Below are 27,204 nucleotides of genomic sequence, written 5' to 3'. Positions count from 1 at the left end.
GAAGGCAGTCGCTTGACCAACTGAGCCACCCAGGCGCCCGAAGAAGAAACATTTTTAAAGAGTCTCCTGAAATATGGAAACATCTTACTCAATTCTACCTGCTATTTTATCACTTAACACAAAAAAATAAATAAACTCATTTCTGATTTTCTCTTAAAATATATCTAAATTCATTAAGTGGGCAGTCTTCTTTTTTACTGCTTCACTAGGTTTTGTTACTTTAACAGCCTGAATATAAAATTGTTTTTATAGACTACTGATTTCTAGCTCCGAATGAAAACAGTAAATCATAAAGGTAATATTTCTATTGTGGCTGACGGACTTTCAAAAGGAAGAAGGGAGTGTTGACAGAGACTGGGGATTCTTTTCAGCCCTCACACTTGGCTTTCTTGCAAGCTGGAAGAGAATCATCATCTGCTTCTGATGGCCGAGGTTTCTTCACTGTGGAAATAATTCCAAAAGCAGTTTTTCTAGTTTCTATAAGACAAACAGGTAAACCATAGGCCTTAAGTTAAGACATGATTTAAAAAGACGTGGTTTAACAAGTATCACGTTACTTTGACTTACAACATTAGTAAATGATAAAACCAGAATGAACTGCTATGGATACTGATGTCATTCACTGTTAGTACGTTTTCTTCCCCAACGTATACAAATATCAGTATATTATTTACATCTAATTCATTCTAAAAGGATTACTCAAGGGTAAAACTGCAGGGCAGGTTCTCTCGAATGGTCTGTCCATGTATCTTATGTAGCCAGGGCCCAAGTCACAGACTTTGGTGCAGCAGATGTCTTATGTATGGTAGAAAGGCAGATGAATCAAGACAGCCCGGTCAACAGTCAACTGTATCGCTTCCACGGTGATGACGTGTGTTTACTTCATTTTACAGCACGTACCATATCTGGGTCCCTCGCTAGGTCATCTATGTACCTCTGAAGAATCAGTCGTATTGTATTATCAACACCCAGCAATGCCTGGTTATCTAACAGGTGTTCAAAAAATACTTGCTGAGTGAACGAAGAAAATCAAACTCACACATTTATCGATCTCTCATATACTGGTGACGATGGATAAAGAATGGGAATTATTGGGTGTTAGGTCAGGCTGGCAGCAGAGTTCAACTTAAATCTATCCAATTTCAGCTAAAAATGGACTACTGGGCCAGGCACTGTGTCATCTACAGAGGGCACTGAGATGCCTACCACAGAAATAAAAGCACGTTAGGGGCAAATGTAACGGGAATGGAGGCACCCATAAGAAGACACTCTGCCTGGATGAATCAGGAAGGTATCGTAACAGAAGTAACACTAGGAATTCAGAAAAAGGAAAAGATAGGAGAGGATTCCTTTGCAAGGCATGGAGACAGAAGTAAGAAGAACCTGGTATGTTTAGGGGACAATAAGCTGGTGTGAAGGAGGAGTGTGAAAAATTTAGGGGGAAATGGGGCTGGAAGGGTAGCTTAAGGGCCATAATGCCATGAAAAGATCCAAATTTAGTCCTTATGAAATAAGGACTAGGGAGGAGAGAGAGGGAGAGATCCATTGGCTACAAAGAAGAGAGAATCAAAAGAACTTTGATAAATATAAATTCAGTTAAGATTTGTTTCAATAAAAGCAAAGTCAATTCTAAAGAGTTACGTAAGTATGACCTTCTCATTTATCAGGATTAATTTACCAAGTCTACTAAATCTTTGCCAGTTATTTAAAGAGTTTTAACTTATAAAAGGGACAAACTTCTCTCAAGGTCATTAAAATGCCAACTTCCCCTGTCCCTTCTCTACATCCTCCTTAGGATTGCTATTCACTGGTTTCTGGAACCCTGAACGGCCCACCTAATTCTGATTCCCTATAGCGACCTTTCCCATGTTGAATGGCAGCTACTACGTGTCCTAAGTCTTCCGTTTCCAGGTATCCATTCCAGCACTGTTTTCAACCATTCCACGATAAGGCTTCCAGACTGGCAGTACTCCTGTGCACTGCTGTCCTTCTGGAACGGGGCACTCGGGATAATACACAAGCCAGCTGGGACTTCATCAACGCAGACGGTAATGGTGAGACTCTGAATCCCCTTGCTTCAGATTCTTTTATTTCTTCTAGTGTAACCTGCGGCTGAATTCACAATCTTAGGAACCCACCATAGCACAGTCTAACACTGATGCCAATGTATCCTCCAGATGTGCTGTTAATTCTGCAGGGACAGCAGCCATAAACCAGGACTGTCACACTAGGCGGAAGGTAATGCCACCTAAAATCCACAGGCTTCCTTTAGTTCAGCTTCCATAAAAGCCTAGCTTTACACATATCCTCTGTTGACTAGCTGAGTTTTTTGAAGTCAATGTAGAACTTCATCTTTTTCCCATTATATTTTCTTATTAGTTTCCCTTTCTTGTTTTAGTCTATTTTGGAACACCAATTGTTATCCAAAATCCTGATGACTCCTTATGTTCATTTAAAACAGACAAAAATAATGGCAGAACAACCAAAGCATGAACCAACTATTTCCTAATTTCAAGACAAGTCCTAATTAATTTGGCCATTCCCAGAACTTACGTGATGGGGTCTAGGCTACCTAATACAATTATCTCAAACTAAAAATGTTGAAAACAAAAGCAAAATCATCTAATTTATGGTAAGTCAATACAGGAATCAGTATTGATCTCCCAAGTGGAGATCAGATCATTAAAATCTAGACACAACGCACAAGTCCTCAATAACTCACCTATTCATATGCCAAATAACCTAGTCTACATGTAAGCCCTACTCTGAAGTTTAAATTCATCTAGGTGATATCAAGTAAACTGCTTCGTGACCACTACTACTAGTGCTAAAAATCACAGAGAGAACAAAGATAAAACAGCAGATCCAAAGTGTAAATGTTTTTTTGTTTTTTTTTTTAAAGGGAAGGAACAGAGACAGTATGTTTTGAAGATTTTATTTATTTATTTGAGAGCGCAAGTGTGTACAGGAGAGGCAGAGGGAGAGGGACAAGCTGACTCCGTGCTGAGCACAAAGCCTGACGTGGGGCTCGATCCCACAACCCTGAGATCAAGACCTGAGCCAAAACCAAGAGTTGGACGGACACTTTAACTGACTGAGCCACTCAGGTACCTCTAAATTTTTTTCTTTTAATAAAACCTCATTTTCATTCTCTGAAGTCTTGGCATATCAAATACTTCTAGTTTAATTTTTATCTGATGAATAAGAAGTTCAGTGGCTTCAAGTAGTGGAATTAAGGTGAAGAGGTAGATATATGTAAATGAAATGTGAGTAAAAAATATATAGTGTGCACACAGTTGAGCATGTAAACAAAAACAAATGAGAAAAAGGATCACGAGTTGTAATAAATGTGAAAAGATACTATTTGAGTTTGTTAGTTGGGTTCTTAAAATGTATTTGCTGTTTTTGTGTTCCGAATAAATGGCTTAACATCAATTTTTCACATTTCAGTTCTTGCAAACAATGATTTCCGCAGGGGAAGCGTGCCTCTCTGGAGAGGAGAGACGAGAAAGATAGACAGGGACACACACGCAGAGCTTGGAAGACACGTTCAGCACTCAGTAACGCAGACCATGTTCAGTCCACAGAGTACACAAAGTAAAGCCTGAAGTGAAGGGCAGAGTTAAAACAGGCTGAGCAAAGACAAGCCTGAAGGAGCTTTGCAGAGCAGGTAAAAGTAAACGAGGCTCCATCATCTGATTAAAAAAGCCTGGCTCCTAACATGAGCATTTGGTGTTTTTATTGGAAGAACTTGCTCACCTCCATGTAGAAGCACTGCTCGGCAGTTGGTGGAGACGGCGGCCTTGGCGTCACTTTCAGACAGCCCAAACAGCAGTCCTCTGGTGGGGCCATTAAAGCTTTCAAGCCAGCGTCAGCCAAGGACAGGGGACTAACAGAAACCCAACTGCCAACGCCAGCTCCCCTGGCCACACCAAGAGAGACTCATTCTCCAGCAGTTCTAGCCTGAATGCAACAGGCATCTGTGAAGAGACTCGCTCTAAGCTTTTATGATAGAGAGTCCCTCGTTTCCCTTTTTCTATTTCACCCTTAACCCAGGAAACAAAAGGATGAAGCTCTCTACAACCTATATAATTTGTCCTTGAAATTTTTAATTGGTAAACTCACAGTAAAAGGTTAAAAAAAAATCTTAAACTATAATATCATATCAAATTCCAAGTTTCCTAAAAGAACAATTCAACAACTTCTAACTCAGAAAAGGATACAAGTTTGCCACATCGTATGGGCCTCTTATTTCTAAAGGCTAAAATAAAGTGAACAAAAAATAGATAGGAGAGAAGTTACTCATAACATTTCAATGATTTCATTTGCAGTAAATTAATAGGATGCTTAAGTATCCAAAAATAAAGGAGTCAACCGCATCAATTTAAGTCCTTATACTTTTGATGGTTTCCTTAAGTTTCCAAAAGTTTCTAAAAGAACTCTGAAAGCATTTTGTAATAGCATAAAGAAAAAACTTCACATAAACAAAACCTGCAGCCCAAAAGGAATGGGGACACATTTCACTCTTCAGCACTTGCAATGGGCACAGGCAGCTCAAAATGAAAATACGCAATAAGCATTCATTACATTACTATTAACTTATCCTCTAGAAATGTTTCAAAGTTTTATAACTTGAAGAGTGTAAACAAAGTACTCATGCCAGACTCACCCTTTCTGCAGCACTAGATAGAATCACATTCTGCAAAACAGAAAGTGATCAACATTAATCTCAGATAAATGTAAAAAAAAAAAATTGAAAAGTCTTCTAATACAAATAACCAGTAATCACTTTTTAACATTTAAGGCTCTACAAATACCAACTTCTTTTAAAGATAAGGTAAAGAATCAAAGTCAAAGAAAGACCTTAGGACCAACAGCAGCCTACAGGACAAGAAACAGAGTAAGCCTTCCCACCAGATCTTACAGAAGGTGAATTCGTTTAAAAAACTAGTTGAAAAGGGCATATAATCTTAATTCAACTCACTGATGACAAAAAATTGTTATCTAGACCATTCTTTTCACAGTAGGTAAACTACAAATTCCTTATTGGAAGATAAAGGGTTTCAACAGATCTTCCTCCCCCACCCTTGCATTATTCTTCCTTTGGTATTTTTCTTTCCCTTCAAACTTGCAGGGCTCATTGACATGGGAGAATTTGTTTCTGGGCCTCGAGAATGTTCTGCTTTAGGGAAAAGGAATCAGTTAAACAATTCCAGTATATGAATAATAAGAATAAACTGAAATTAGGGAACCATACCTTTCCTTTGCAGACCTGCGTCAAATTGAGGGCATTGGAAATTGTGTACCTTCTCATTGTGGAGTCTTTGATAGCAGGGCTGTAGACCAGTTCAAAGCCCACGCCTCGGTCAATTGCCTTCATGGGAGAACAAGAAAATAAACTGTCAAGGATAAACACACACTGTCCTGCTTTCTTTTCACTAAGATTCTCCCTCATCTCCCTCCTCAACCCCACCACAGACCTCCTGCATGTCAAGGTACAGCCTTAAACAAAGGCAGATTTATGCCCGAATGGCACCATCCACAGGAGAAGGCAGATGTTTGGCTCTCTTTGATCAAGAGTTTATCTTAGCTGTGGGGAAGCTGACTTTATATAAACAGGAATCCTGAGGCAGAGCAAAGTCCCAGTGGGGTGCCAGATGGGCTATTCCTCCATGAACTATTAAAAGGAAAATGGAGATGTGCTCCCTACACTTAGGGTAAACTGCAAACACAGTAAACAAACAAACAAAAAAAACAAAAAACCAAAAAATTTGACCCAAGAATGTAAGAGACAAAGAAATGAAGAGCTGAAAAAAGCTCAAAGAATAGGGTGGGAAAGCCCCTCAGGTGAGTCAATTATTACATATGTTGAATGAAGGAAGTACCATGTGTCAGGTGCTAAGAGTCTTATGTATGTATTTAACCCTTATGATACCTTTATAAGGCACTGTGGCAGACTGCTAGCTGCCCCCAATTATCTGTTCTCCCCTTTTTCTTTACTTCTAGAGGCCCTGAGCTTTGGCTGGGCTCAGGGATCGAAGAAGCCTGGGCTCTTAACTATTTTGCCCAGCTCACCAGACAAGCTTGGTCTTTTACATGAGAAAAAGAAACTTCTTTCCTACTTAATACATTTTTAATAGGTAGGCATCCACAGGTAAGAAAACAGCCTGGCAGGGGTGGAGAGAGAACTGAAAGCCACCACTACACTGTCCATCTTTTCTGATGAGCAACTCTGGATCTTCATCCATTCACAAGATATGTGTTCAGGCAACTATGTGTGGCAATGGTGAGCAAAAGCTGACATGGATCCTCCCTTTTCAGAGCTTATAGTTTACTCTAGGGGGACTATCAAATAACTACACAAAAACCTAACACTTCAACTGTGGTACGTGCTATCAAGGAGAAGTTCAGGAGTGGATGACGAAAGAACTGAGTAAATCGTAGAGAAAGGAGCATTTTCTGAGGGAGGAGTACAGGGAGAGGCTCTGGGGTTGGAGGGAGTGTGGGAGCATGGAGAGAAGGTCATGGGCTGGGGAAGACAGAGTGAGGGGGCGCCCTGAGGCTAAGGACAGTGGGAACAGCCACCGTGCAGGTCTTTAGGACTGCAGGCAGACTCAGCAGTGAGAAGCATCTGAAGGATGCTAGCATGGCCGGGCCAAGTCCCTTGGTTGCAGTGGTCTTCTGAATGAACAAAGGAAGGACGGCAGACACAAACCGGGCAGCGCCTGGCAAATGAGTTTCTATTACCCAGAGGATGAGCTGGGAGTGGTCAGCTGTGGCTGCTGGAGGTCTACTTCTGAATGTTCGCAGGGAACGGAAAAACCGGTCTTCTTCCAGAACTGGCAGCCCACCTTGATTTAATTCAGGTGTACATGGAAGGCTCCTACTTTCCCTCCCTGAACAGAGACTTCCTTTCTCCCATCCCCTAATCCTCCCTTCATTAACTTCCTCTTGCCTTAAGGCTCTGAGATTTTATTATAGATTTCCTTACATATCTGATATTAGCTTAGTTAAAATTTACATGAGATTTTCCATACTGCCATCTTCCCTGACGACTTTTTCCCACCTCTAATCCTTGGGCTTATGTTGATTCTTTCTGGGAATGGTGTCTGTGATGATACTCTCTGTGCCACAGTTAAGTGTGCACCTCCGTCTCCCTGCCTGTCTTATGCACTGCTTGAGAGCTGGTGTCATGGTATTTCTTCATAACACACCAACTGCCTTTTATGCAGAAAGTGTTTAATATATTTATATTCTGAGTAGATAAATAGTAGCTTATAAAAAAGAGGTTATGTAATAATGCTTTCTATAAGCTAAATAGTAGCTTATAGAAAAAAGGTTATGTAATAATGCAGATTATTCATGTAAAAGGAACCAGGATGAACATAGCGAATTATTCAACCAAAACACTTCCTTCAGCCATATTCTCAACTATTCCCTTGGCTACTTCTCTTACCAAAACTACTAATTAGTCAAAGAAGCTGACATTTTTTTCTTCATTCTTCTATTTGCTGAACTAAAACACAAGGCAGTAGGATGGAGAAGAGGGGAAATAAAAGATGTGGATGGAAAAAAAAAAAGATGTGGATGATACACAGAACTGGGGGACCAGGTCAGAAAGTATTCCTAACTGTATCTAAAATTTTAGCCCCCTCTGGGGATGAGATCAAAATAAAAACTCTCTTTTGGGGGGGGGGGGAGGAAGGAAGACAATCATCAGCTTAGTCTTTAAGAAAAAAGTTCTGATTTTGCACTTAGTACATTAATCAAGTTCACTTTTAAATAGCTAAGAAAAGTCTGAGACAGAGAAATTATACATAATTTCTACTACTGAAGTTTGTGAATATTTCTTTCATAATACTACACTTTACATTTTTAGATGGATAAAATACAGACTCATTACCGGGGCCTGCTTCTAAGACCATGCTAATGTAAATTGCCTTAAGTTCCTCAAATGATTGTTCCTAACAGCCTCTTCATAAAGAATGACAGTGTCTGCCTGATTGGTTTTTGTTCACATCTCTGACCAAGGTTCTGGAATAGGCAGATGATCAGATTTCTATACTAATGAGAAATAACAGTCATAATGATGCTATAAACCAAGGGCAGGTGTGTGATATTTGAATCAAGAAAAACTGGTGGTAAAATTCCAAGAACTAAGCGAAGCTTAAGATGATAGGAAGAAAATAGAGAGTTGATTACCAGGACAATATACAGATTCTCTGTTAATTTCATAAAAATTCTTTACCGAGTCCAAAAGGATTCAACACCCTTTTGGTGTATCATTATCTAAGACAGGTAATTTGTTCATATAATTCACAAACGAAAGTAACATAAGAAAGCAATAAAAAGTCTTGTATCTCTGCTCCCATCTGCCCCATCCCCACCTCCCATAATTATTTCTATTAATTTCTGTGTCTTCTTCCAGAGTGTCTTCATACAAACACAAGTAAATATGAGTATATGTTATTTTTCCTCTTTCTTACCCCAAAGGTAGACCACCATATTCTTGCTCTGACTCGAGGGCGTTTTATAGCGGCAGAGTATTTCACTGTAGAGCTATGGCGTGTAATTAACCACGCCTCTACCAGTAGACTTTGGGTTGTTTCAATGTATCTGTAGAATAAACACTCAAGTGGGACTGCTGGGTATTATGGGTTGAATTGTGTCCCCCCTTCCCACCCTCCTGAAAGGTATGTTGAAGTCCTAACCCTCAGTACCTCAGAATGTGACCTTATTTGGAAACAAGGTTGTTGCAGATATAATTAGTTAAGATGAGGTCACTGGAGTAAGGTGGGCCCCGATCCCAAGACTGGTGTCCTTACAACATGACAACCACGTGAAGACACAGAGACACACAGGTAGAACACACTGCGAGGCAAAGCCAGAGACCGTGGAGTCATACAGCTGCATGCCAAGGAGCCCCAAAGATTACCGGCAAACCAGAAGCCAAGAAGAGGCAGAGAAGGTTTCTCCTCCAGGTTTCAGAGGGAGCATGATCCTGATGATATCCTGATTTCAGACTTCTAGCCTCCAGAAGTGTGAGACAATAAACTGCTGTTGTTTTAAGCCACCCAGTTTGTGGTGCTTTGTTATGGCAGCCCCGGGAAACTCACACACAAGGTCAGAAGGGAAGGCAGCTGTAATTTTGATGGTTGTTGCCAAATTACCTTTTGATGGTTGTTGCCAAATTACCCACTTCCCCGTAGGGATCGTTCCAATGTACACTGTTACAGCAATGTAGGAGAATGCCTGCTTCCCCGCAACCTTATGGCAGAGCGTATCATCAAACTCCCGGGTTTGTGCCAATCAGATGCTTTTAATGCGAATTTTTCCTATTACGATGAATTTAAGTATCTTTCATTTTTGAGGGCCATTTGTATTTCCTTTTCAGTGAAATGTCTTTTCACATTCTTAATCCATTTTTGGGCGATTGTTCATTTGTGTTTTTTAGCTTCTCATTTTCAAAGTCCAGAGTGCTAACCATTACACTATGGGGCCACCTTTTTAGCTTCTCATTTTCTAGGAGCTCTTTATACATTAGGGAGATTAGCCTTTTACCTTCAATATATGTGAAAATATTTTCACCAGTCTTTTAACTTTCTGGTTTTTTTGCCACACAAAAATTGTTGATACCAGTAAGTGTGCTAGTACTGGTCTAAGCACTGGATCGATAAAGCACTCAATACATTTAGGGTCACAATATGTGTGATGAAAAATAAAGTTTATAACGCACTCACACCCAACTCAAGTATATATGGAATGATTCCTGAAACAACTTCACTGCTTCAGACACTATTTACTGGACATTTCTCGGTGGGGACTAATTGGACCATGAAGACAGAAATGGATTACAGTTAAAGGAAGTGCTGAGAGGAAAACATCAGGGAGCAAAACACATATAAGCACTGAAATAACTCCATAAACTTGAAGTCATTGTTGAACAGCAATAACACTGGAAAAAAAATCAAAGGGAAGGCAAAGATATGTGCTGCTTAAAAAAAATTCTTCTCAAAACCTGAACTCCTAAAGATCACGTTTTGAAATATGAAATTATTCTATGCTTAACAAAGAGCTCTGCTGTAAAGTAATTTTAAATAGCATTTTCCAGTGGGAAATGATGGTGGATTTAGAATCAGAGCTTGAGCACAATTCCCAAGTAAACTTTTGAGAGAAGTGTGAGCCACAAACTACCTGAGTCTCGTTTCCTTATCTGCCTAATGGAGATACTTCACACCTACCCACCCTACAGCTGCTGGGCTGGGGCAGGTGAGAAAGTGCCTAAACCATAAAATAAGTAATGAGAAGTCACCTGGCTGTCTAAGAAGACGAGTTGACTTCAATTTTTTTTTTTTAAGATTTTATTTTATTTATTTGACAGAGAGAGAGAGAGACAGCTAGAGATGGAACACAAGCAGGGGGAGTGGGAGAGGGAGAAGCAGGCTCCCGGCCGAGCAGGGAGCCCGATGTGGGGCTCGATCCCAGGACCCTGGGACCATGACCTGAGCCGAAGGCAGACGCTTAACGACTGAGCCACCCAGGCGCCCCGACTTCAATTTTTTGAAATCCAACTATCACATGATAAAGTTGTGATTTCCTACAAGTTACTTAGACGCCAGAACAATTTTGTAGGAGATTTTAAAGGGAATTACATAACTGATATTATGGTGCCCTAAGCACGTGGTGAAGCTAAGTAAGGGGATGCCAGCAGTAAGCTGTACAAGTGGAGTGCTCCGGTGTGCTGGAGCTCCTGGGCCCTCCTTCATCACCCCAACCGTCGTCGTCTTCTAGCTTTATTGAAGAATAACTGACAAATATCATTGTACATATTTAAAGTATACAACACAATGATTTGATACACATATACATCGTGGAATGATTACTAAGATCCACATGATTTGCACATACATTACCTGACATAGTTAATGTAGTCAAAAATTTTTTTTCTTTCTTTTTTTTTTTTTTGGTGAGAATGCTTAGGATCTATTCTCAACAACTTTCAAGTACACAACACCGTACTAACTACAGTTATGTGAGTACATCAGATCCTCAGAAGTTATTCTTCTTATAACTGGAAATTTGTACCCTCCAACCTATCACCCCAACCTTTTGAGCTGATGACTGTCACGTGGCTTAAGGCCTCTAGGTAGAAGACTAATGAATTAAGTATCTTAATGATTTTGCTTTTCACCACCACAAAAGGATACAAATCCTATTCAAATTAAGATCTGTGCCCAATAAAGTGATCCTTATAAAGTCAACCTATCAACTTTTCATGGCCAAAGACAAGTTTACTCTCAAATCCAAAGAAGCATGCAAGGACAGGGACTTAAGACTTAACGGTTACCCACATTTACCACATGTTCTATACTTTCATGGTGAATATATTTCCATTTTTTAATAGAAATTAAATGTAAAATCATATAGCTCCATATCTAGAATAGATATTATTAGATACAAATACATACATATCATACAGCTCTTATTTGCCCTGAACAATAAGCTAGCTACCTCTTAATAATGTTTCCAGCTTTCTCTTTCAAATGAAAAATGGGTGGTGAATACATACTTTCGTGCTTCCTGACCAATTCACACCACAGCCTACTTCCACACTAGATGAAGACTAAAAATAATCTTGCACAGCCTTTCCTTCCACTCCATCATCTAGTTTTTATTAAACAACATATGTAAAATGTTCACACCAGATTTTTAAAAAAGCAGACACTGTGTTAAATACTGCCTATCCCTCTCACTTGTCAAATTTTTACTTTTCAGAATTCTTAAATTGAAATATATGGGAATGAAGCCAAAAATATCCATCAAACAGCAGTTTTCCTGAACCTACAGATGGAACTTGAGCGTGGGTGGTCCTACTGCCACTGTTCCCATGCCATCCTCCTCACACTGCCCCAGTGCCCCACTTCCCTCCCTGCCCACGCTTGCCACCAGACCCTGACAGCCAGCTAAAGACTGATGACAAGCAGGATTTGGCCATGTTCCCCAAGCTGCACCTTGATATGCTAAATTAGACATATATCCATTCAACTGACAAATTCTAAGGAGCATCCATTGCAGGCGAAATTTTGGGGTAATTAAAAAGGCCCAACCCTTAGTTGGTGCACTCTAGAAGCTCACAATCTGGGTTGAACAGTAGGGCACATTCATAAGGAACCGAATGAAAGCCCTTGCCAGAAGAGCCACTGAGAAGCCTACCACTGCTGTAGGACATGAGGAATTATGTGCTGTGCACTGCTGTCCATCCATTCCATGGACTTGGCCTTAGCACCACGGGCTACCATCTTGTCCCAACCAAGGACACAGTACCGTATGTGGGTTTACTCAGGCAAAGAAGTCTAGAAAATGGCCTTCCTTATTCATCAAGACAAAGAGAAAGGTAAAAAAGTTGCAAGCTGAATGGTAATTTACAGCGTGGCTGTACCACCTAATTCCAGAAACCGGATTAGTAGTTGGAGGTTGGTAAAAAGCCTTGGCAAACTTCTAGAGACAGAGACTGCTACCTCTGGAGAGGAACAATATGTGAGGCCAACGAGACCGCCATCACCTTGGGTACTGTATTAGTTTGTGCCTTTTATCACAGGTAGCTGGAGCATCTCAGACATCTCTTTTGACAGGGTACCAACCAGAACTGTCCCCACCCTGTGACTGATGAGCTGAATGGCTTCTCCTTGCCAGCCTGCATTTTACCACATTGCAGAGGTGAGCTGCTAAAAACAACACAGATCTCCAACTCGAAAATATGATGATTCAGGGTTTTTTTTAGGGTTTATTTACTCATTTGTAAGTACCAGCAAGAACATGGGAAACAATAACTTGAGCTTAATAAATATTGCTTTATGTTCAGTAGCACTCTGTATTTATCAGGAAAGAGCTGGTTTAGTTTTCCCTTTATATACGTGACTTTAAAATTTTGAGTGCTTTTCAAGTTCTTTAGTAGCGTATTTTTAGGGGTGGAACATAAGCCAACTTAAATTTTTCCACACGGATTCAATTTTTGCACACCACACAGATCAATGTTCTCCTCTGTGTCCCCCTATTCTTGGCATCAAGCCAATTCCTCAGCAGCAGTGACAGCGAAAGAAAGCTCGAGGAAGTTGTGATTCCACGAGACAGAAGAGGGCAGTGATCGATCTGGAAAAAGTACATAAGTCTTTAATTTTCCAATTCTGACAGGATTGGGTTTGGAATCTGGACTGTCTGTGAGACCCTCTGTCTCCTTCGAGAGGAATTCTTGAGAAGGGGAGACAGGTTTGGAAGCCGCTCTTCTCAGACGGCATCCTAACCCTTCCCCAGGACCTGGCCGCCTGACAGCCGCTGAGGTGCAGCCCTCCCACCTTTTGGATGGAAGAAGACCGGCAAGAAGGCGTGACAGATGGAAGACAAGGGGTAGCGAAAAACAAGAGAAACTATGTAGAAAGGTAGTAAGAAGACTCCTGTGGCAGAAGCAGGAAAAAAAACTTCCCTGAACACATGGCCACCTTCTGAGGTTATTATAAAAGTCACCCTGGGCTTTTGTGCTTTTGTGTGAACCAGTGGGCTTCAGGGCTTCATCCTGCTTGGACCTCATCCACTGGGCTTTCCGCGCCCGGCTCCTTCAGTGAACTTCCGGTCCACCCGAGCTCGCTGGTGCCTCAGGAACCCTCTCTGTATTTTTTCTCCTACCTCTTCTTTCTCAACTGCCCTATCCCCTTACTGTTCAATGCTCAGGCTCTAAGTGTCTGTCGTTATGGCTATCCTTTTAAGAAATATCCTTCATAAACTCTGGCTTCTAAGGCCTTTTAAAAACATCTTAATAATTTACTGGATAGTTTTTGTTTTAAGATCCTTTTCTACCTTTAGTCAGCTTTCAAAAATGAAATCCTCTTTTCTAAACTGCCTATTTATCACCTAGCCTTTGGTTTTTCCTTCTAAAGAACACTAGGTCCTTTTGCCCCTTTTCCAGTTTGTTAGTGTGGGTTTGCAGAGATTCACATATAGAAGGGAAAGTACACTTACCACATTAATAGGGGGTCTTTTGAAGTAAAATGGTAGTTTCTCTGTTACAGTTACACAGACTAAATCCACATCTAAATGTGTACAAGCAACCTGTCAAGAAGAAAGAAAACCAGGTAAAGCCAAAAGAAAAAATGGCACACATTAAGAATGGGAGGAAAAAAAAAAAAAGAATGGGAGATATAGTCAAACCTGATTTAAAGAGATACAGGTATGGTTCAGTCCAAAGGCATCATAATGGTGCTGAAATATATCTGTCAATGATTAGCCATTCCTTCACATTTGGTTTGAATGGTTTAACTGTAACCTAGCTGGAGCACAGTGATATGTCCACGGATCACCCCACCAGACAGAGGCTGGAGACCCTCGAACTCATGGTCTGCTACATAAGGATGGCATGCTAAGAGAGGCTCAGTTTCCAGAAGGCTACATCAGATTGTTCCAGAAAGAGGCAACTAACTGTTCTGAAATCCAGGAAGAAAAATAAGCCAAAGGAATATGTGCATGGTCCATTTATTCCACAGATTATTTATTTTTGTGCCAGGAATTGTCCCTGGCCTGTGGCTCCTATCAGACTACTGAGGGGCTAGAAGAATACTGACATGGCCCTACTGACAGCAATTTTGTTCCAACTAGAAGAGAAACAGTCTACGTAAGTGGTCAAAGCAGAGCTGTTACAAATCAAATGATAGTGAACGCATTTTTCAACTTTTAAGTTCCCTTGCCTTTGTTCTAATTTTTGGTCTTGCTTATTGATCAATACTTTGCATTTACTTCCAAAAGAGGTTTGAAGTGGCTTACAAAAACAAAACAAAACAAAAACATACAAAAGAAAATAAATAGATAAGGAAAACAGGATAAATGGAAAATCAGGGAAGCAAAATAAAGCTGGGGAAAGATTACGAGCATAAGAGTATAGGCCAAAACCACTGCTAAAAGATGCATATCTGGCTCTGATTTGGCCGTTAGTTGATTTCCGGTGACAGAAAGAACTGGCTGTTTTGTACCGTATTACAAACAAGCCTTACTGACAATGCTGGCGTACACAGGCTTGAGGACAAGTTCAAAATGCCGGGTTGGCTCTGCGGGCAAAGCAACCTCAGTGCTATGGCCAGAGCGGGGGGGCAGAGCAAAGGAAGGGGGTAAAGAGCAGGCAATAATATGACCCATATGATCAACCTGGACTTGTAGCAGTGACAGGAATGTCCCATCTTGCCTCTCTTCTTCAGAATTCCCACTTTGGTCATTCCTACTCCCACTCAGGGCTTTAGGAAGCAAGCAGTGATCAGAGGCTGCCTGGCTTTAGACAGTCATAGTAACTTAGTAAGCCTGGAAAGTAACGCTGTTTTGGCAGAAACACTTGGCTCATAAAGAATCTGCCCCATCCCAACTACTACCGCTGTCCACCTCATAAAAGACTCATTGAAAATTTGGTAAGAATGGATGAAAAGCTCTGAATAGAAGATATAACAAGTTCAGCTTCCGGTCACCATTTTTAAGCTATCAGAATAGCAAAGATCCAAAAGTTCAGTAATCCACTGCTAACAAGAGAATGAACAAACAGGCACTCACAGGGTCTTTAAATCAGTACAGGGTCTTGAAAAGCATTTTAGCAACAGGCATCAAAATTTTAAATGCACACATCAGCAATTTCGCCTGTAGGAATGTATCCTGTAGAAGAGCCTCTAGAAACACATTCTATAGCCTTACACCTAACAAATGCTCAAGACTATTAGTGCGAGGACAGTCACTGCAATACCAATCACAAAAGTTTAGATACAACTAAATATCCCTTTATTTTGCTTCAATAAATTATAGTCCCTTTATACAACGGAATATGAGGACTCCTTCAAGGGAATGACATACATCTCTAATTGGTATTATGGAACCATATATACTGTTAGGTGAAAAAAAAAGCACGGTGTTAGAAGGAAGGATGGAGGGAGGAAGAGGGGAATGAAGGAAGGAAGGAGTACGTAAATAATTACTGCCAAGAAGATACACAAAAACTGTTAGTAGTGATTGCCTCTGGAGAAAAGGGAGAGCTTCAGGTGGGAAGAAAGTGTACTTTTCAATGCACACCGCTTTGTACTGTTTAAACTTATTATCATTGTTTTTCACTTAAAAAAAAGCAGATTCATTTTTTAAAAGTCCATTAAGCATTCTTCCCCAGAATAAAGCTAAATTAGGTTACTTTTTAACTAATGTATTGCTCATTTTCTCCCTCTTATATAACAGCAGCTAATTAAAAACTATCCCTTGTGTTAAGTACACGTATTATAATAAACGTTCAGTTACAAAGGACAGCTCCCCTTGGCTCCCTCTGACACCTCAAACTTAAAATGTCTCAAACTGAATTCTTTTGTTATTCAACTTTCTATTAATCCAAATGTTTAATTGATACATTTAGAGAACTATAAAATAACAGCTAATTTTACATTATAGTGATATACTCTCTAAATCACTAAAACAGAATAAATTATGTTCAAATAATATTTGCAGTTAAGAACCTGAATATAGTGGCTTTGCCAAGTTGTGTATGAATTCCTATGAACTGTTCGTCACTTTTTTTTGGCCAAGGACTCCTATGAGGATTTAAGGAAGGCATATTCCCCAAACTGCATATACCCACAAATACATTTACTCTTCATTCTATGGAACTGGGGGAACAGGAGGGTAGGGGTTCAGTCTCTCCCAAGTCCCCTTCATGGGTGTAAGGTTAATACGTGTTTGTACTTTATGACAAATAATACACAAGGGAGAGCCAGACTTACCCAGAGAAAAGAGAGATGGCCATAAACCATGCCTCTCAATCTGAAGTGTGTGTATATAAACTCCTGAAGAATTTATTTAAAATGGAAATTATCAGGCCTTACTCCCAGTGATAAATTCAGGAATAAGTAGGGCCTAATAACCTGCATTTGAAGAAACAGCCCTGTCTGGTGGAGCCAGACCACAGCTTGAGGAGCACTGCCTTGAAAGGTACTCCCCCCTCCTCAAGAGCCTCAGGTGTTGCGAGCATATTCTACAACAGTGCTCTTCAAAGGCTAAGGATATGGATTTTGGAAGGAAGAAAACAGACCTTCTATTTCTATTTATTTTTTAATTCATTCTCTTAAAATTTGTTTTGTGTGTGTATATTATTTCAAAAATCACATTGATATACTGGAACATACACATAATTTATAAGAAAATAAACAATGTACTGGGGATAAAAGCTCAATATTTTTTAAAATTGATAGAGTACAAAATCAAGTACTTTGAAGACCACTGGACTAAATAACTTGAATTCTCCTCACCCTGTTCAGTCACTTTAAATCCCTAAATGGGAGTAACTAACTCAGAAGTTCCCGAAGCTTCTATGTAATTGCGTCTGCCAAATTCCATGCCATCTCTCATCCCAAGAAGTCCTGGCTAAAGGACTCCCCTTACAGTCTTTCATCTCTGCCTTATCCCCTGGGGTAACTTTGGGGAGGGAGGGTTTATCCATGAGACATCTTCCAGATACTCCGAATGGAAAATCGTATGTTATTTCCCATGGAAACAATGCCATTTAAGGTGGTTAGATTTTAAACTACTAACTGTTAACATATGTGTGTGTGTGTATGTTTTTATGACTCATTTTAGAGACCTTAGTTTTAGAATATCACATCTACAGGGATGCTTGCTTAAATTCTAGATAATCTACTTAAGAACCAAACAAATAAAATCACTTATAGAATACAACCTGCTAAGCAACACAATGCTTGCATTTGACCCAGTTCCAAACCATTATATACTTGTAAAACCTTTATGAAAACCTTTATGATTAAAAAAAGTCTTTTAAAATTGATTTTCTATAGAAAACTGGGACAGTGCTAACTTTGCGTCTTAATGAATGGGAAAGATCTGGACAGATAAGAGGAAGATGTTCCAATTTTAAAAACTGTTTTCATGTAATTTTTGAGTGTATCTGCATAGTCAATTCCAAACAAATACCTTGTATGTCATTTACAGCTTTATTCCATCTTCCGGAGTGTTTCTGACAGTTCTACCCACCATATAAAGCGTGTGTTCACGCTTTTGAATTCACACTTTTGAATAATCTGAGAAAAACAAATACAGCTGACCCATGAACAACATAGGGGTGAGGGATGCCAACCCCCCACTCAGTCGAAAATCCACGTATAACTTCTGATTCCCCAAAAACTTAATTTCTGTTGACCAGAAGCCTTACAGATAACATAAACAGCTAATGAACACGTTTGTATGTAATATGTATTATACACCATATTCTTACAAGAAAGTAAGCTAGACAACAAGTTATTAAGAAAATCATAAAGAAAATACATTTATAGTACTGTACTATATTTACTGAAAAAAAATCTGCATAAAAGTGGACCTGTGCAGTTCAAGCCCATGTTGTTTAAGGGTCAACTGTAATAAGATAAAATCGCTAAGTGAAATTTTAATGTATTCTAAAACCCAAAAGTCCTGGCTCTACTCCATACTACCTGAGATTTAAAGCAAATCATTTAGCCTAAGTCTCAACTTTCTCTTCTAAAAAATGAGGGTAATAAAGTGTATCTGTCCTGTTTATTCCCAGGATTGTTGTGTTAAAGATGATAAATATGTAGAAGTCTTTGGAAGGATATATAAATGTATGCCTCCCCACCATGTTATAGGACTATGGAAAAGTAAATTGTGTGCACTTCAGAATCAATTAAAAAAATAAATGGGCAACAAAAAATTAGGTACATGCCAACTTTCACTCTACATTATAATTGAGTTGTTATTACTTAGTAAGAAAACTAAGTATACTAAAGTTTTGGTATAAGAAAACTAAAATCTTTTGCTATTTAATGAACTTCAATATGCTCATATTCCTCCTTAGGGTTTCAACACTGAATGAGAATGTCCTGTGACACTTGGAAAAAAAAAAAAACAGATACTCTAACAACCCCAAACCTAATGGATCCGAATCTCTAGTGGTAGAGACCTGAACGTGCCTGATTTTTGAAAGTTCCATAGGAGCTTCTGATAACTGAGAACCACTCGATCCTACTACCTTTTTCTGAAACAAAATTCTCGAGAATTACTATAATTGAGCATTTTATGAAAGGCGTCACCAAATTAAAAAAAATGCATAATTTGTGCTATTTCCTTGAAGTAATATAAACAATTAAGAATTGATAGTTGCTCTAAAAACTAAATTTAATCACACATCAGCCTCCTTAGTCAACAGCGCCATCTACTGGGTAAACTTAAGGAAAATCATCCTATAATTTTAGAACTGATTTTGCTTAAAAATGAACTCGGCTATAAAATTAAAACATCAAAGACCAGTACATTGTTTTTTTCTGCAGTATCCATTTGGTGGACAGAGTTTTGGTAGATGGCTATTTTCTTGAATCAAGATAAAAACAACATTCAGAACTTTCTAAAAGTAGCTGTGCCTATTCTACACAGTAAAACATTCCTGAAAAACTGTATTACCGTTGGTTTTTTTTTCTTTCCTGTAATCATTTAAAACACGCAGAGTGAAAAAAATAAAACAAAATACCCAGTGTGTTCTGTCTCAACTTGACAAAACGAACATACATGTTCAACAACTTTCCCTCCTGAAAAGTCATGGAAATGGCAATTTTAAAAATACAAAAGGAATTAAACTCATAAAAGCTCAAGGAACACAAAGGGCAATAGTATCAGCAGATAGCTGATTCTGAAGAACTTCTGGAAGACTAAAGGCTGACATGATCATGCTGGCATATGGACCACACCTCAGAGCATGCAAAGGAGAAAGCCAAACCAGAGAGATCTTTTACGTCACAGCAGAACTTTGCACCTTTCTTCCCTCACAGGCAGCAGTGAATAGTACGAAGGGCAGAAACTAAAGTGATTTCAGAGCTTTGAAGGAGACAGACCAACATTTATTTAAGAGACGTTTCAAATGAATGAATGAGTAAGTGAATGAAGCAGAGATAAAGAAACAGAAAAAAAACCTGAGAGACTCTTTCAATCTGAGCCCATGAAATATCCAGCAAGATGAGTAAAACAAAACAAAACAAAACAACACATGGCATCTAAGCATCCCCTCGTGAAATTCCAGAATCCCAAGTATACATGAAAAATCTTAAAAGTTTCCAGATGGAGTGAAACAGGTCACCTGCAAAAGCAGAACATCAGACTTCTTATATAAAATAATAAATACTATTTTCTTTCCCTATCTGTTACTTACATGAAAAAGTTTTTCTGTCTTTGGAAAAACTGCAATGATATCGTACAGCCGGACCCTTGAAGACGTTGCTCTCTGGCAATACAAAAAGAACGTTATTGTACAGTAACAAAGAGTGCACACGTGGAATTCTGACTCATGGTCTAGCTGCACTTAGTTTAATCACATAACATTTCTTACATGCCATTTCTGCTTCGCTTTGTATGCGGACAGAAAAGCCCACCTAAGCACATGAGGTTTCAGATCCCACCTATCACCCTCCTTCCCACATTGTTACCCTTTAACTCTGTACCAAACTGCGCTTGAGATGTAAAAATCAAATTGGATAGTTCGTGCTCTTACAAGTGAGTGGAGGAGGTTGCCAGATATTTACTGAGCACCTACTGTGTGCAGGGCACTGGGGATACGAACTCTTTTAAGGCATGTGTCTGGGCTTTCAATGGAACTCACCATTTTTTTGTGAGACAAGAAATACACATACTAAGCATGATACGATTAGGTTCACAATAAGAATACTGTTAAATATAAATTAAAATACTAGATGTGCAAGAAAATACCTGACAGTCCTCTGACAGCAGGAAAGGGATAGATCAGTTAAAGAGTTATTGCTTAAAAATGAAAATCTCGAACTTAACACCGTATGTGTATGTGTATGAAAAGGCTGGGAAACTAAGAATCTGAGCCCTGAATATGGGTTCGCACTGCACAGGTCCACCCATACATGGATTTTTTTTTTTTTATAAATCTAGTACAGTACTATAAATATATTCTCTTTCTTGTGATTTTCTTTTAAAGATTTTATTTATTCATTTGACAGAGATAGACACAGCGAGAGAGGGAACACAAGCAGGGGGAGTGGGAGAGGGGGAAGCAGGCCTCCCACAGAGCGAGGAGCCCGATGCGGGGCTCGATCCCAGGACCCTGGTATCACGACCTGAGCTGAAGGCAGACACTTAACGACTGAGCAACCCAGGTGCCCCTCTTGTGATTTTCTTAATAACATTTTCTTTCCTCAAGCTTACTTTATTGTAAGAATATAGTATGTAAGACATAGAACATACAAAATGTGTGTTAATCAACTGTTTATATTATCAGTGAGGCTTCTGGTCAACAGTGAAGCTGTTAGTAGTGAAGTTTTTGGGGAGTCAAAAGTTATACATGAATATTTAACTACATGGGGTAGGGGTAGGGGTGTCTCTGAATGATGGGATAATATGTGATATTTCTTCTTTGCTTGTTTGCACCTTTAAAGTTTTTACCTCTTATCTTGTAAAAAGAAAAGGCATTCTAAAAATCAGAGGAGGAAGCAGGCAGGAAGGGCTGCTGGGCAGACACACTGATACAGGGCAGGCTTCAGGTCTTAGAAAAGTTAGGACCTAGCATTCTGTGCCCTCTGCTTGCCCACTCCCAACCGGAAAGGGGACAAAAAGCGTCCACCAGGATCCTCATGATAAAAAGAGAAAATGAACATCTTTGTGACCCATCAAAAGTGAGCTCTACCTGGGCCCAGAGAACCAGAACCCTTCCTTGCAGTTGTATAAAATACCAGAATTGGGCTTTCCATTTTTTTTAAGCAATGCTAATCGTTGTAAAGGAGGCCAGCCTTTCCTTGATGATTCCTGTTCTATGGCAGAGGAGTCCACTCCAGCTCAAGATAAAACTGCTCACGTTCTCAGGGATCTCGCTTTCTCCCTCCTTGACTAGATCCTTCCCATCAGCAGGCATACTCCTCTCTCCCACCTACCAAAACCCAGACAGCAGGTTCTCATCCACAAACCTCCCTGTGCCTTCTGCTCCCCTATGGAGTCAACTTCTCAAGCAAAGTCAGTGTCACACACTGTCTGCATTTCCTCATATCCCTACCATTTCCATGGAGATGGTTTTTGTTAAGGCAACCAATGACTCCCTTGTCAATATTTGAAGACATGTTTGAGCCCCTCTCCTGCTGGACTACTCGGGCTCACTGATCCTGCTGACCCTTCCTCATGTTTTCCTTCTCCCTTTCCTCATTGTTTTCCTATTTCTCACTGTCCTGCCTCAGTCTCCAATCCTAGCTCCCCCTTCTCTACTCCACCATTAAATGCTGAAGTTCCTCAGAACTCTGTCCTAGAACTTCTCTTCACATGTCACGCATGAACCAGGGATTCTCATCCATTGCCATGACTTCATTTATTCTCTACAGAGAGACAGCTTCCAAATCAGTATCTTTAATCAGACCACTATTCTGGGGGCCACACCCCTTTTTCCAACTGCCCATTTGACAACTCCACTGGAATCCTCACAATAACCCCAGAACCCAAACATGGTGTCCTCAAACCTGCTCCTCTTTGTATGTCCCGCCTCAGGAAAAAGTGCCACCATCTACCTAGCAGGCTGATCAGGCCGTGCCAGGGAGTAGTCATACTACATCCAATCAACCATCAAATCCTGTCAATCCTCTGCCTTCCATCAAGCCTCTCAAATCCCCTCAGCCCCTCTGATCCAGTCTCTATAATGCAAACATCATAATTTCACTCCCTCAGTTAAAACTTTCAAGGGATTCCAACTGCTCACCCAGACCTATCTCCCGAACCTCATCCCAGGTTAGCCAGCTCACGAGGCTCAGCCCTATTGGTGTTTCATTTCCCAGAAAACGCCATGTTTTTCTGGGACCCAGGACCTGTGTCTAATCCATCCTGTCTGTGGGAACACTCTCTTCTGCTCAAGACCTATATAACACTTACTGATTCTTCTGGCCCCAGGTGGAACATCAACTTCCTTAGGTTGGGCCCCCGATACATACTCTCAGAGCATCCTTTATTTACTACCTCCAACTTTTCAAATATTCCTCACATTCTTAATTATCTGTTTAGTGCTTGTCTTGTCAATTAAACTATAACCTTCCTAAGTTCAACAATTCTGTCTGTATTATTCACAGCAATATCCCTAGCACCCACCTTATGTCTGGTTCACGTAAGTTCAATGAATAACAGTTGTCAAAGGATTCTTTAACTATAGTATCCCTATATATGTGCCAAGAGTAGAAGAGACTGTTATGCTATGTGAATTCTGAGGATAGGGAGAGTAGGCAGGTATCATATCTGGGGGCAAGGGATTCAAGAAGGGGGTGAGGTTCAGGGTGCCTGGGTGGCTCAGTCGGTCAAGCATCTGCCTTCGGCTCAGGTCATGATCCCGGGGTCCTGCGATCAAGCCCCACATCGGGCTCCCTGCTCAGCGGGGAGCCTGCTTCTCCCTCTCCCTCTGCCTGCTGCTCCCCTTGCTTGTGCTCTCTGTCAAGTAAATAAATAAAATCTTAAAAAAAAAAAAAAAATTAGGGAGTAAGGTTAAACATTAACTAGTACAACAACTTATAAGGCCAAAAAGAAGAAAAAATAACTTACCAAAACATTGCAGTGAGATGGATCTGAAACGATAATCGTCAGTCTAGTTAAGACTTTGATCGGTCTTGATTTTCCCTATAAACAAAAACATTCTATCAAAAAAGTTCAAAATGCCAATGACTGATTTTCCTCTTTACTAGTGGAAAGTAGTCATTAAAAGGTGCCAGCAATAAAGGATATGACTATCAGTAAAAGCTAGTCTTCATTCTCAAGGAATTTATAATATAATTAGCAAAATAAAGATGTACACGTGTTAAACTACATAATAAGATTATTTAAAGCTTACAGGATTTCAGGAAAAAAGATCATCAAAGAAGTACTGAATTGATAGTAAGAGAATGCTTCATGGAAGAGTTGAGTCTTGTGGAAAAGTAAGACTGGTAGAGGAAGTAACAGTGCAGGTTAGAGAATCCTACATAAAATTGGGCATATTTGAATAGGTATTATGGTTCTTAAACAACAAAATACCCACCTGTACAATTGGCAAAGTCGTAAAGAGTTCAGAAATAGCTACCGGTTTTTCAATTTCCTACAAAAAACAATAAACAGTCACTGTAGATTGTACATGTTAAAGGAATGAAGCGTAATGGAAAAATTACAAGGGGTTTTCAGAAAAGTTAATTTCTGATATACAGAAACACTAAGTAAGTTTTGTTTTGTTTTTTTTTTAGATTTTATTTTTTATTTATTTGACAGAGAGAGAGAGACAGTGAGAGAGGGAACAGAAGCAGGGGGAGTGCGAGAGGGAGAAGTAGGCTTCCCGCTGAGCAGGAAGCCCCATGTGGGGCTTGATCCCAGGACCCTGGGACCATGACCTGAGCCGAAGGCAGACGCTTAACGACTAAGCCACCCAGGCGCCCCAACACTAAATAAGTTTTTTAAAAAAGGAAGAAAGCTGGAGATCAAAGAAGCATTTGGGAACATCAATGGATAGGAAGGATGAAAAATAGTTTTTAGATTGAAATAATCTAAAAGGTACAGTTGTTGGTCTGAAGAGAAATATACACATTTATGAGCATGTTTAAGAGGGGAATCAATTAGTAATGAGTCCACGTCAGTAAAATAAAAAGGACTAAATACTGTGATTACAATTCAGTCAATAACAATGTACTTCTAGAAATTATTGAAAGTTATTTAATTAACATCAGTTCAACTTTAAGAATCCTTCTACCATGCCCTAGTACTTCACAAAAAACTTTGCATTGACTCAGTTGTTAACATGTAAAATAAGATAGTACACAAGAGGGTGCATTTAAGAAACATGCTCATCTGTAGCTTCCACATTACCAATATAAACAAAGAAAGACAACTGTAAATGCTGGTTATTATTAACTTCAGAAATTGTTTTTTACCTGTTTCTTTTCCTTAAATTCGACAACATGATTGATGGCAACAACTGAATAGCCAACTGAAAAGAAAAATTGAACATTCTTGTTAAACGTAACAACGTCTTTCCTGTACACATAGGTTCAGCTCAATTCATGTCAAGATCAGGGGTCAGTAGGAACAGCGGTTGTGGGTATGGGCTCTGATGTCAGACCGCCTGCTTTCAAATCTAAGTATTACCACTTACAAGTTACTTAACTTCAAGCTTCAGGTTCTTCAACTGTCAAATGGTGTTAACAGAACTTAGCTCACACAACTGTCATGAGAAATAAATAAGATAATAAGCATAGGATGATTTAGAGCAGCGCCTGGCACAGAGGCAGGGCTCTGTTTGACCTCTGTGATGTATTATTAGTACGATACCTTTTTTCTCACTCATTTCTTTTGCTTTTTACCCTTTCTACTTCCTTAAGAGGCCCCTTTCCTAGGAAGAAATGGAGTAATCACTCCCTCACACCACTGCTCACTTCTCCTTTCCAGCTGCCCACCATCAGTAGATTGGGAACTCTCTGAGGCCAGGGCCTTGCTTTATCAGACTCAATACAGCATTGTTCTGGACATTTGGACTACCGAAAATAATGACTCCTATCTTTAAGTTACTTAAATACCAATGGGGACGGCAGGATACTAGTATTAAAAGATAATGCATATTAATGCCAAAAGAATGGTTCTCTCTCTCATCAGTTTGTTTGATTTCCTTCTTTCCTCCCCGACCCCCAAATAGTTAATGAGCATCCATTACTTGACAGGCTCCATAGAAACCTCCTTATTTTTAAACTTCTCTATCCCCACACTTTACAGTGGAAGGAAGAAGACAACAGTCATGATTAAATCCAATAATTAAAGAGGGTCTTATCTCTCAAGGTTTTTGCTTCCCTTGGATTCAAATATGAGTGACATTCTAGCACTCTGGCCACGCTGCTTCCCTCCCACCCGCCTAGTACTTCTTCCCTCTTCCCCCTACCTCCCCTTCTTCTTAATAATATTATTCCCACAATGTCACCCTCACGTCCCTCCCCCCCTTCTTTGAATTCCCACAGCATTCCCCGTCTGTGCTCAATTCCCCGAATTGCTCTGATACTGCTGTAAGGCAGAAAGGGGTGATACTAAAAGCACTGGCGTGGGAGACTTACACACTTGGAAGCCCTGCCTTCTGCCATCCATCAGCTGTGGGGCTCCATGCAAATCCCCCATCCTCTCAGAGCCTCAGTTTTTTTCAATTTGCGTGGGAGAAGGAGCTGGAGCGGGTAAGAGCTCCCAAGTGCCTTCGAGTTTCCCGCGCCCGGGATCAGAGCAACACCGTGGCAGCATCAGCTACCAGGGACATCCCCGAGATCCCAGGAAACCTGGACGAGGACAGGCCCTCGAGTCCCTTCTGAACGTGGCCCGATGGTCTGGGGGACAGCGAGGCTGGGCAGGCACCGCGGCCCGCAAAGCCGGGGAGACTCACGGTGAGCGGCGTTCTCTACCAGCCCGCGAAGCGCCTTCAGGTCGGAACCCGCTCGCAGGTCCAAATCCGCGAATACAGCCATGCTGAAATCACATGACCGTCGTGCGCCCGTCTGCGCAGCCGCACGGCCCTCCCCCTCTGGCCTGCTGGGAATTGTAGTTTATCTGCGCAGTCCGCCCCTCCCTCCACTTAAATAGATATTCACTTCAGGTTCAAAGGCACTTGCCTCGCCTAGAAGTACCAGCAAAAGTTAGTGTGTGGAAATCCACATCCTTACTTCAGTCCTTCTTTGCCTTCTTCTGAATGAGAATGTTTGGTTTCCCTCGGAGGCATTCACATCTCCCACCATTCCTCCTAGGAAATACTGTAGAAAGTGATTCTTTCGCGAACCGGACGCTTTTGCCAAGAGCTGGAAGCGCTTTTGAAACAGTCATAAGAAACCCTTTTCCCTCCGCCTCCCAAAGTCCATCCTGTTCTTTAAAAGGGCTTATCGGGAAGAGGGAGAACTACAGAAGACCTCGGAGAGAGGGTCTTTATGTGCAATCAGGACAGGCGGTCCCCAGCACGCGGCTTTACCTTGCGGTCACCGTCCCCAGCCACGAGATGGCAGGGCTCTCTCTAGGACGAGCGGTGAGCCCCTGTACCGGTTTAGCCAAAGAGGTTCGACAAGGGAGATGCAAAACTGAGATGTGTCACTTTTCCATCTGAGAAGGGTACAAAGTGGCATATATCCCACACATTTGATGTTTCCACATTTTTGGACC

At 40.4% G+C, this 27,204-nt stretch overlaps 1 protein-coding gene across 2 annotated transcripts; it reads right to left on the bottom strand.

Moving 5' to 3' along the window:
* Nucleotides 1–5: 5 nt before the first annotated feature.
* RPP30 (ribonuclease P/MRP subunit p30) lies at nucleotides 6–26,537 on the bottom strand. 2 transcript variants are annotated; one of them, XM_032432489.1, is made up of 11 exons: nucleotides 26,441–26,537; nucleotides 24,957–25,012; nucleotides 24,077–24,133; nucleotides 23,605–23,679; nucleotides 20,228–20,299; nucleotides 14,014–14,103; nucleotides 5,258–5,374; nucleotides 4,670–4,699; nucleotides 4,224–4,261; nucleotides 3,760–3,839; nucleotides 6–477 (listed from the first exon to the last, which is right to left on the bottom strand). In XM_032432489.1, exons 1-11 carry the CDS (start codon nucleotides 26,520–26,522, stop codon nucleotides 368–370), a joined length of 807 nt encoding a protein of 268 aa, XP_032288380.1. In that variant the 5' UTR covers nucleotides 26,523–26,537; the 3' UTR covers nucleotides 6–367. The 2 variants fall into 2 exon arrangements, with proteins under 2 accessions (XP_032288380.1, XP_032288381.1); XM_032432490.1 differs by having other exon boundaries at nucleotides 6–441.
* Nucleotides 26,538–27,204: the final 667 nt, after the last annotated feature.

Source organism: Phoca vitulina, unplaced genomic scaffold (assembly GCF_004348235.1).
Source record: "Phoca vitulina isolate PV1807 unplaced genomic scaffold, GSC_HSeal_1.0 scaffold48, whole genome shotgun sequence".
Classification (NCBI taxonomy): domain Eukaryota; kingdom Metazoa; phylum Chordata; class Mammalia; order Carnivora; family Phocidae; genus Phoca; species Phoca vitulina.
Note: the sequence above shows the minus strand (reverse complement) of the source record. Positions and strands in the feature narration are given on the sequence as shown.